The 11,566-nt window shown below is 41.7% G+C and overlaps 1 protein-coding gene across 1 annotated transcript in view; it reads right to left on the bottom strand.

Moving 5' to 3' along the window:
• LOC135508855 (calcium-dependent secretion activator 1-like) overlaps positions 1-9,072 on the bottom strand; it is a 51,844-nt gene extending 42,772 nt beyond the window's left edge. The window contains exon 1 of the mRNA XM_064929059.1: positions 8,636-9,072. Within this exon, the coding sequence (XP_064785131.1) occupies positions 8,636-8,935 (300 nt within the window). The 5' untranslated portion in view covers positions 8,936-9,072. The remainder of the gene's footprint in view (positions 1-8,635) is intronic.
• Positions 9,073-11,566: the final 2,494 nt, after the last annotated feature.

The following is an 11,566-nucleotide window of genomic DNA, read 5'->3' on the forward strand; positions in this document are numbered from 1 at the left end:
GGCTATTTGATGAAGAAGGAGAGTGATGGAGTGCTGCATCAGATGACCTGGCCTCCACAATCATCCAACCTCAAACCAATTGAGATGGTTTGGGATGAGATTTTATTTTTAAAAATGATTTCACCTTTATTTATCCAGGTAGGCCAGTTGAGAACAAGTTCGACCTGGCCAAGATAAAGCAAAGCAGTGCGACACAAACAGAGTTACACATGGGATAAACAAACGTACAGTCAATAACACAATAGAAAAATCTATGTACAGTGTGTGCAAATCTAGTAAGATTAGGGAGGTAAGGCAATAAATAGGCCACAGAGGCAAAATAATGACAATTTAGAATTAACACTGGAGTGATAGATGTGGAGATAGTGATGTACAAGTTGAGATAATGGGGTGCAAAAGAGAAACAAAAAAATAATAATTTGGGGATGAGGTAGTTGGGTGTTGGACCGCAGAGGGAAGGAAAAGCAGCCAACAAGTGCTCAAGCATATGTGGGACCTCCTTCAAAACTGTTGGAAAAGCATTCCAGGTGAAGCTGGTTGAGAAATTTCCAAGAGTGTGAAAAGCTGTCATCAAGGCAAAGGATGGCTACTGTCATGACACTCCTGGTCGAGGATCCAAGGCCTCAGATCAGCTTGGCAAATGGCTCACCGATATCCAGACCCCCCTCTCTCCTACAGGAGAAGAGATGGGAGGGGGCTGGGATGGGTTTATGACACCTTCACACTGTCGTAAATAAAGTGAGAGAGAACTCTCCCTTTGGTCTCTAGTATCAAGATTGGAATGTCTTTGTTACAAAACCTCTAACGTAAAAAAAAGTGAATATTGGAACAATATTTGAGTAGATGTGTCAACTTTTGACTGGTACTGTATAAACTTGTCACTCCAAGCAATGCCAAGCATGTCAGCATAAGCAACAACTATTAGTTGTTATCAACCTCATTGAACCAACCAAGAGCTTTATTGGGATCATCTTGTCCTGCCACATTGACAGCCAAAAATCTCTAGGGTCCAGCTACCGTAGTGTCCCTTCCAGATCTGGACTCTAAACCTTGGTAGCAACACAACACACCATGGGGGATCTCATCGGGCCAGCTCTGCCCTCAGGGTTTTGGAGAGTCTACAACTCTCCTCACAGCATCTCTAATTAGCTGTCAGAAAGCCCCACTGAACTGTCCATTCACTTTTTTGGCAGCGGAGGGTGGAGAGATAGCAAGTTACATAAGCCCCTGGGAAGCGCTGCATGTCAGGGAGAGGGAAATTGACAAGGGAAGGCTAGACGACAAAGACCACAGAAGTGTGCCTGTGGTCTTTGTTGTTTTTTGTTTGTTTGTGTAATAATCGGGTGCCAGAGGATTAGACATGTGGAAATGAGGATGCGTTAGACACCTCGGAAAGGTGTTCCTGTGGCATTGGCTTCCCTCCTTGGCGGTCATGCAGGCTTGGAGACAAAACATTTGTGGGGAGACTTGCTATCATGGGCCAAACACCAAGACAGTCGTGAAGAGGGCATGACAATGCCTATTCCCCCTCAGGAGACTGAAAAGATTTGGCATGGGTCCCCAGATCCTCAAAAAGTTTCATCATCGAGAGCATCCTAACCAGTTGCTTCACCACCTGGTATGCAGCTGCTAGGCATCCAACCATAAGGTGTTACAGAGAGTACTGCATACGGCCCAGTACACCACTGGGGCAAAGCTTCGTGCCATCCAAGACCTCTAAATTAGGAGGTGTCAGAGGAAGACTCCAGTCACCCAAGTCATAGACTATACTCTCTGCTACCGCACAGCAAGCGGTACCGGAGCGCCATATCTAGGTCCAAAAGGCTCCTTAGTAGCTTCTACCCCCAAGCCATAAGACTGTTGACCAATTAATCAAATGGCCACCTGGACTTTTTGCATTGACAACCCCCCCCCCACACTGTTTATTATCTATGCATAGTCACTTTACCCCTACCTACATCAAAATAAATTCAAATTTTATGTCACATGCGCCGAATACAACAGGTGTTACCGTGAAATGCTTACGTACATGTACAAATTTCTTCAACTAACCTGTACCCCCGCACTTTGACTCGGTACGTACTGGTACCCCCGTATATAACCTCGTTATTGTTATTTTATTATGTTACTTTTTTTCTTCTCAACTTTAGTTTATTTCGTAAATATTTTCTGAACTGCATTGCTGTTTAAGGGCTTGTAAGTAAGCATTTCAAGGTAAGGTCTACACCTCTTGTATTCGACGTATGTGACAAATACAATTTGATTTGATTTAAGGCTTATGGTTTCTCTCTGGTTCCTGTGAGGATTGTCGAGAGACAGAGGAAAGGCGATTATAAAATGTATGCCTTTTACCTTCCCTGCCATTATCATACATGTTTAATCAACTCTTCAATATTATTATATTAATCATGGTATCTAAATGACATGTTTCTATTGAGTTAAATAAACATGAAAATTAATAGAGAGAGAGCAAGTGAGAGATATTAAATACAGAAAAAAAAAAGAATGAGATGATGAAGCAGTCAGCCCCCTCATGGACTTTCAGTGAAAGAGCCAACGTTTTGAGGAAAGAGGAGAAGGCAAGCCTTTTGGGAGAGGGAGTTTGATTCATATCCTTGTGGACAATAGTTACTCTCTCCTCCATTAGACAGGTTGCAATACTGTGGCCAACTCACAGTCCACTGCAAAGAAACAATTTGACAAGTAAGGCAACAGAAATAATTCCTTAGCACAAACAGTATCACATTGGCACCGACGTGTGTGGAACCTGTGTGCTTTATAGTAACTAATTTAAAAAAGAAAATGTAATAAGGTATTCTAAAAATGTGGATTCAGTGATAAGTAACAACTTCTCATAAAAGTGTGTGGTCCTGCCAATCCATTCTTCAGTATACCGCTACGCACATTCTGTGGTATAAGCCTTCCCCCTAGCTTGATCCTCTTCATTCAAATTGATTTTTTGCATTGATGGACTTATCCGTTAGTGATCTATGGCCCTGATCTCTGAGATGTGCCAATTGGAGGTCTGACGAGGAAAGGTAACAAAGGCTTTCTGAAGTGGTTTCTAATACACTGCTATACACTAGTCCACTGCTACTACTGCTATACTGCTAGTCCAATGCTTGTTTTTTGATTCTGGACTGGTTCGTCATGAGAGAGATACCTGAGACAAGAGTCAGAGAGATACTGAGATGGCTAGTTGGCATGTGACTGCTTCATTCCCACTACAACCAGTCAAGTATGCAAACAAGGAGGAGACAGATTCAGTAGAGCTGGTTTGTTCAGTTCAGGTAAACGTATCATACCTGAAATCCCTCCAGGAATGATACAACATGTTCCGTTCTGGAAATAAAGCTGATCCACATCTGTGTCCTTTGAGGCTTTTTATTGATATCATTGGACATGACAATTATTTGAGCAACAATTATGTGGGCGTGTCAGTTTCTCTGTTGCCAAGACCTTGATTCCATATAATGAGGATCTGGAATCTCTCTGGAGAGCAGTGGGTAGCGATGGATAGCAGTAGCACTTGCTAGGATAGACAGACACAGACCAAACTTCACCAAGCTATGCTCATGGTGCAGTATGGGTGACATTATGAGATTGAGCAAAATGTTGATTTTGTGGCCAATTAATCATTTATTTGTCGATCACAATCAACAGTTATTGTCTTGCTTGAATATCCATTTGTGGCCAAGTTTTCAGCCTCCTGGCAGAGGTAACCAGGTTTTGGCAAAAGTATCCTGGTACTGGGTAAAGTTCATAATGCCGTAGACCTTAACAAGGTCCCCAGGACCAGTGGAAGGTGAATAGCCCTACTTTTACAGGTCATGTCTATAGGGTTCTTTTCTGCTCATGCACAACAACAAACCCACCAATATAGAATATACACCAGTATTGATGCACAGACCAGTTTGAATATTTACTTCACCTTACATAATGGTATTTCAATGTTTGGATTGTTTGTTAAAATGTAATAACTGAGTAATTAATCAATTGAAAATTCATGGTCATACATTATAATAATTAATCAGATTAAGGAAAAAGTCAAGGGATCTGAATACTCTCAGAATGCACTCCATGTGTGCCATTCGGAGGGTGAATGAGCAAGACAAAGGGGTATGGTAGTAGGTGCCAGGTGCACCGGTTTGTCTCAAGAACTCTGCTGAGTTTTTCATGCACAACAGAATGGTCCACCACCCAAAGGACATCCAGCCAACATGGCACAACTGTGGGAGATATCCCATGAGACAGCATCCCTGTGAAACGCTTTTGACACCTTGTAGAGTCCGTGCCCCAACGAATTGAGGCTGCTCGGAGGGCAAAAGGGGGTGCAACTCAACATTAGGAAGGTTTTCCTAATGTTTTGTACACTCAGTGTCTCGTTTTATTTGTAGGAATACTTGGGAACAGATTTCCTAAATTAATTTGCTGAATTCCTGGTTATATTTATTTGTTAACTAAAAACTAAACGTCAAAATGACTGCACCTCCAATGCCACATCTGTCAAACTACTCAAGTTTGCTGATGATCCTACCATGGTCAGTCTCAACTCCGATGGTGACAAAACCAAGAACAGTGGAGAGGTTGACCGCCTGGTGCAGTCGCAACAACCTGAACTCAACACAGTCAAAACTGTGGAGATGTCCTGCCTCTGCTAAATGAATATAGGGGAAACACAGAGGTCATACGCTCTGGCAGGTAGGAGCATTGGGCCAATAACTGACAAGTTGCTGTATCAAATCCCCGAGCTGACAAGGTAAAAAATATGTTGTTCTGCCCCTGAGCAAGGCAGTTAACCCACTGTTCCCCGGGAGCCGATGACGTGGATGTCGATTAAAGCAGACTCCCCTAAAGCAGACACCCCACACACCTCTCGCCCACCATGGACACACCATCTTTCAAAGCCTCCCTTCTGGCAGACGGTTTAGGTCAATCATGACCAAAACTACCCAACACCTGAACATTTTCCTCCCCCTGTGCTATGGCCATCATTATGCAGCCATCGGGCTCATAGAGATTAAGTGACTTTGCATTGGGCCCGAACACTGCACCTTGTCATCAATTACCTCTGCACCTTGTCATCAATTACCTCTAATGCACCTCTGCACAACACTGTATACGAACTGTCTATATTTGTCACGGCAGCATCCCTCCCTCCTCATACATAAAATAGATATATCCCCTCTATAAATGGTATATTCCCACTGTAATTAGCCTATTCTCCAGAGTTTCATATTTTATGCTTACTGTTCTGATATTGTATATTCCGTATGATATCTATGTTAACTTGTGTCTGCATTCTGTTTGTATATTGATTTGGCAAATTTTTCCTTATATTGCTGAACATAAACTCTACGGGCATATCAAAAGTTCCAAAGTGGGATATCTGCTAGTCTTAAAGTTATGGCCCATTTTATACAGATAAATTGGCATAATAGGCAATGTAACCACTTACAGACCTTTTTATTTGTGTTGTTGCACAACACCAGCAAAGGTTGACCATTTTGAATCCATTTTCACATTCACTCAGTTGGTAATGCTTACAAATTGGATCATAACTCTAAAAGTAGCAGAGATCCCACTATGTAACTTTAATATGCCGGTAGAGCAGGGTTCTACAACCCTGGTCCTGGAGAGCTACCATCCTGTAGGTGTTCACTTCAACCCTAATCAAGCACACCTGATTCTAATAATTAGCTGGTTGATAAGCTGAATCAGGTTAGTGACAACTGGGGTTGAAACAGGAACCTACAGAAGGGTAGCTCTCCAGTAACAGGTTTGGAGAGCCCTGCAGTGGAGTATATTATGTTCAACAACAAAATTGTGTTTTTTTTCAATATACATTTTTAGATTTTTCAATATTCATAAACGAATGCAAGAAAATTGCTATTGAAATCAAAATACTGCTCATATTACAGAGCAAGTGGTAAAGCTTCACACCAAATGTAGCTTTGTAGCACCTACAGATAAAACATAATGGAGTCTTAAAGGGGTCCTGGTTAAGACCAAAATGTAATAAATATGCCAAACATGACTAATTGTTCCTCCATTATGCTTTCACATACAAATGTCAAATTTATGTCTCAACAATCCTTCCTCCAAAAGGACTATTATTTGGATTAAATGTCACCCTGGTTTCGTGAGGAATAACTCATGAGCGCTGTGAAAGGCTATTTTTTTTGCCTCAGTGTGCAAATCAGCCCTGTTCTTGGTAAGCAGGGTGGGCTTTTTTCCCCTTTTCTACGTCAAGCCTCAGCCCAGGGTCAAATAGCGAAGTGTGCTACTACTGTCAGTGTTGCGGTGCAAAGGGAATGCTGAATGAATATCTCACATTGATAAAATGCACACAGTAGCCGATATAAACCACAACGACACCCATACATAAAGTCTTACACAAATGTAAGCAAAGGCATACAGTATAAGGTGTACCAGTCTCGCAAAGTTATGTTTCACTGTGTGCCTCTCTCTCTCTCTCTCTCACACACACACACACACACACACACACACATTCTTTTTTTTATGTCCCAAGTTCTGTGAGAACAGGAATGTAAGCAAACCTAGGATAGACTAGGACCATGTGACCAAGATATGAAATCCATGTCCAATAATGTGATGGCAGGTGCATATCAGGATTACATGTGTAGAAAATAAACAGTTGCTCTAAGAAGAATCTTGGTAACTGTGAGTGAATCTTAAAAATAGCTTCTGGGCTTAGTCGAGCGCTTGGGCACAGTGACAAACCAGTCCAAATAAAGTGAAGGACCCATTTGACATATCAAAAAGACTTAATTTGTCTGCAAATAGTTTACATTTGTTTTAAGCCCCCAAGAAAATTAAAATAACCAGGAATGGAGATTACAAAGGGATTACAAAAGATTGCAAAAAAAAAATGTAATCCGTTACCAGCAAAAATATTGTAATCAGATGAGATACTTTTGAAAAACTAGATGATTGATTCAAGGATTACTTTTAAATTCAGAAAGGATGTTTGCAAAAAAAAAAAAAGATCTGACACTTCTGTTTTCTCAATGACATTCAAATCAGCATTGAAAAAAGGCGCATGTTTAAATTTGTTCCACCTGAGCGTGACCACTATGTTGACACACCAAATGTGTTTGATGGATCGCGGGAAAAAAAGCAGGAATAAGCTTTTGTAGGCTTTCAGTTCAAGCTATGTCTTCCAATGGCGTGACTGCTGTCGGCATCCAAAGATTATCCTACTTGAATAAATGCTTGAAGGTAAGTACAAGATCAGTGGTGTAGTCTACAACAATACGGATATCACTTATTTTTGAGATGTGCATAGCACATCGATGTGAATCACACTGCTGCTCTCATTTAGCTTTTTGCGCCTTACGGATTGTGGTTGTTGGGGATGGCTGTTCTGAAATCTAAATGTGTATGTGAACCCAATAATGGTTGAATTCAAGAAGTTTAAGTTGCCTATCAATCATTGTTTTTGAAAACCAGTAGACAGACAGTGAAAAATGCACTCTTGCAACAGCTATATTAGTGCGGATCCCAGCCTACGGTACAAAAGTAGGGCTTTTATTGCTCATTCATGCTGATAAAAACAAAACAAAAAAAGGCCTAATGAACACATGCTCAAAATCGCCACGTTTGATAGACTTCAAGGGGCAATCTGTAGTTGCTACATCCATTTTTGGACTTGTAAATATTAATGTAAAGATATAATTTAATCATATTATTACATGTAGTAGAAAGCAGTGGGTTAGAAGAAGCCTACATAACCAACTCATAAAGTAAAATGTAACATCCATATATGGCCAGCTATCTAAACTTTAACATTGATTTATCCTGCAAAAAATGTCATTCAATTGGTAACATACATTTGTCTTCTTCTAATGCCTCTTAAGTGGGAAGTAATCTAAAAGTAACTGAATGTAATCAAATTACGTTACTGAGTTTGGGTAATCCAAAAGTTACTGATTACAATTTGATAGGTAACTAGTAACTAATGGATTACATTTAGAATGTAACCTACCCAACCCTGAAAATAATGAATGTACGCCTCTAATATTTACCATAATGAACATCCATCATTCATCACATTTCTGTGGGGCAAAGAATGGAGTGGACACCTGGGGTGTGTTCAGGGTAATTTAACGTTTGCTACATTGCGTGACGTTATGTACTAAAAGACACCTTTCCCCAAAACCTTATTTAAACTTGTTGATTAGACTTTGAGGTACATTTGGTCAGTTTGGTGGGTGTGGTTTGAAGCAATGAGCGACGTCTTTAAAAAGGCAGCGGAGAGTTCCCCAAACCATCACCGTTTTTCAACTGATCCTACAGAACAGCACCGTTTCCTTTAATTGAACGTTGTAGTACGTTTTTTCGTATTGAATGCAGCCCAGCACTGAGCCCTGTCACATCACAACAAATGAATAACTTAATGGATACTTTTATTCATTAATTTATGAAAACGCTCTAGAGATGAGGTTCCTCTGACATGTTACTTGCCTACATATACATTTGCTTCAAGTTTAAAACGGTTTCATGTCGCCTGGCTCTGGCTTGCAATGGGGCGCTAAACTGAAAAGAAAACAGGTGCATTAATTGGCTATTTAAAAAGTGTTCTCGCTGTGGCTGGGCGTTTGCGCTCACTCACCTTTTGTTGCCTGCGTGCCATATCCGTGGGTTGTTTGGCATTGAAAGGGTACGCTATACATCTCAACACAAATACATACATCTGTAGTTTACTTTTCCTCTCCGCTTCCTCTTTCTGAAGTCTTTCCTGTTCATTTTTCACCTGGTCTTCGACAGGAGACTTTTCGGCTTGTGCTTGGTCCGCAGGTGGTCGTTTCTTATGTTTACCTCCTTGACCCGAGGAAGTCGGGGGGTCTTTTGGAACTTGAGTGTCCTCGTTCATTTCTCCCCCCGAGTCTTCGCTGGAGGATGGGTCTAACATGTTTCGCACCAACACAGGTAAACTCTTGACCGCTTCCCTTGAATTGTCTAAACTCCTCGGTGTTTATTGGAGCTGTGACGACTCTTGAGTGAAATGTTTCTTGACATAAATGCGAGGGCGGAGTTTTGAGGAACGTGAGTCGGTGGATTTAGTTTAACGTTAGTCATCTCAGAGAGGAAGAGGCGAGAGGGTTTACTGCGACCAAAATCTGTCCACGAAATAAGACGATTAATTTTTCTGTGGTCGAATACAAATCATTTATAATTTGCTACTTGAAGCATATTTTATAAAATATGTTTCGTAATGGTTAGGTTGTTACGAATGCACCGATATAAGTGGACTCAAGTGGCAACTTGAGTTGCAACTTTCAGTTGAGCCTATTCACACGAGTATCTGTCCTCTCATTGGCTAGAAAGGGTCCACCTGATCTCGCCTCCTACCGTCTGCATTCCATCTTTCGGACATGTGTTTCAATTGGTCACTCGACTATCTTATCAATATAATAGATAATCCTCTCCTTTGTAGCGACTGCGTGAACTGTGTTGCTGCCGGTACAGTCCGAGGGAGGCAATACAGGTGGACAACCTGTAGCATGGGCAACACGTGTGCGGTACCTTGCCTCTCAAAGGGGCAACTATGGTACTTCCACTTATACCATGGTATAGTCTGAATCATGGAAATGTACCATGGTTTTAGCTTTTAAGTTGGGTATTTATATATATTGTGTGTGTGGACACCTTTTAAATTAGTGGATTCAGCTATTTCAGCCACCTTTGGCTGACAGATGTATAAAATCAAGCACACAGCCATGCAATCTCCATAGACAAACATTTGCAGTAGACTGGCCTTGTCTTACATATGAGCTCATTGACTAACAACATGGCACGTCATAGGATGCCATCTTTCCAACAAGTCAGTTTGTGAAATGTATGCCCTGCTTGAGCTGCCTCAGACAATGGTAAGTGCTTTTATTGGGAAGGCGCAACAACGGCTGAAGTGGTAGGCCACAAAAGCTTCAGCACTCGGACCACCGAGTGCTGAAGAGCATAAAAATCGCCTGTGCTCTGTTGCAACACTCACTACCAAGTTCCAAACTGCCTCTGGAAGCAACGTCAGCACAAGAACTGTTAGTCGCATTGGAATGCCAACTGAGAGCCAGACCTAATTGCCCAACATTAGTGCCCGACCTCGCTAATGCGCTTGTGGCTGAATGGAAGCAAGTCCCCTCAGCAATGTCCCCCACATCTAGTGGAAAGCCTTTCCAAAGGAGTGGAGGCTGTTATAGCTGCAAAGGGGGGACCAACTCCATATTAATGCCCATGATTTTGGAATGAGATGTCAGATGAGCAGGTGTCCACATACTTTTGGTCATGTAGTTTATGATGGTACTGCCATGCACACCTAAATAATACCATGGTATTGCCTCATTTTTACCATGGTTTCATGGAAATACCAAGATTTTAACCTGCATTATACATTCTACCATATTATGATAAATGGTACCAAGAATTATAATGGTACCATCTGTATTAATTGTCTGTTAACGGCCGTATAATGCATTAAATAAATACCCGCCAACAAGGTCAAGAGGTCAGATTATTATAGGGAACAAAAATTTAACCGCAAAATGAATCGATTTCACAGCTCCATTTGATTCATTGAACAGAAAACCCACAAAAGCTCTGCCGGATGTCTTGAGGCTGATACATAAAGCTTAAATGAAAATAAGTGATACTAGCAAGAGCATTGTGCTGGTTTCATTTTTCCTCTTCTTATTCAAATGTTACCATGCACCTGTAACAAAAGAGCTCAGATTTGAGTGCCATTTTGAATCACAGATCATATAAGAAAATCACGCAATTGGAATTAATTCCTTAGGCCCTAATCTATTGATATCACATGACTGGGCATAGGCCCACACACTGGGGAGCCAGGCCCAGCCAATCCGATTTGAGTTTTCCCCCCACAAAAGGGCTTTATTACAGACAGAAATACTCCACAGTTTCATCAGCTGTCTGGGTGGCTGATCTCCAATCCCGCAGGTGAAGAAGCCGGATGTCAAGATCCTGGGCTTACGTGGTTACACATGGTCTCACACACCATCAACAAAACAAAGGAGATCATGGACTTCAGGAAAGAGCAGAGGGAGCCCCCCCCCCCATATCCACATCGATGGGACAGCAGTGGAGAAGGTAGAAAATGTTAAGTTCCTCAGCGTACATGTCACGGGCAAACTGAAATGGTCCATCCACATAGACAGTGTGGTGAAGAAGGCACAACAGAGCTTCTTTCTGAAGAAATGTGACTTGTCACCTAAAACCCTCAAACTTTTACAGATGCACAATTGAGCAACGGGCTGTATCACTGCCTGGTAAGGCAACTACACCGCCCACAACTACAGGACTCTCCAGAGGGTGGTGCCGTCTGCTGTTGTTCTGGGATAGATTTTCACTTTTCGCACCAAAGTGTGTTCATCTCTTGGAGACAGAACGCGTTTCATTCCTGAGCGGTATGACGGCTGCGTGGTTCCATGGTGTTTATACTTGCGTACTATTGTTTGTACAGATGAAAGTGGTACCTTCTAGCGTTTGGAAATTGCTCCCAAGGATGAACCAGACTTGTAGAGCTCTA

Source organism: Oncorhynchus masou, chromosome 22 (assembly GCF_036934945.1).
Source record: "Oncorhynchus masou masou isolate Uvic2021 chromosome 22, UVic_Omas_1.1, whole genome shotgun sequence".
NCBI classification, from domain to species: Eukaryota; Metazoa; Chordata; class Actinopteri; order Salmoniformes; family Salmonidae; genus Oncorhynchus; species Oncorhynchus masou.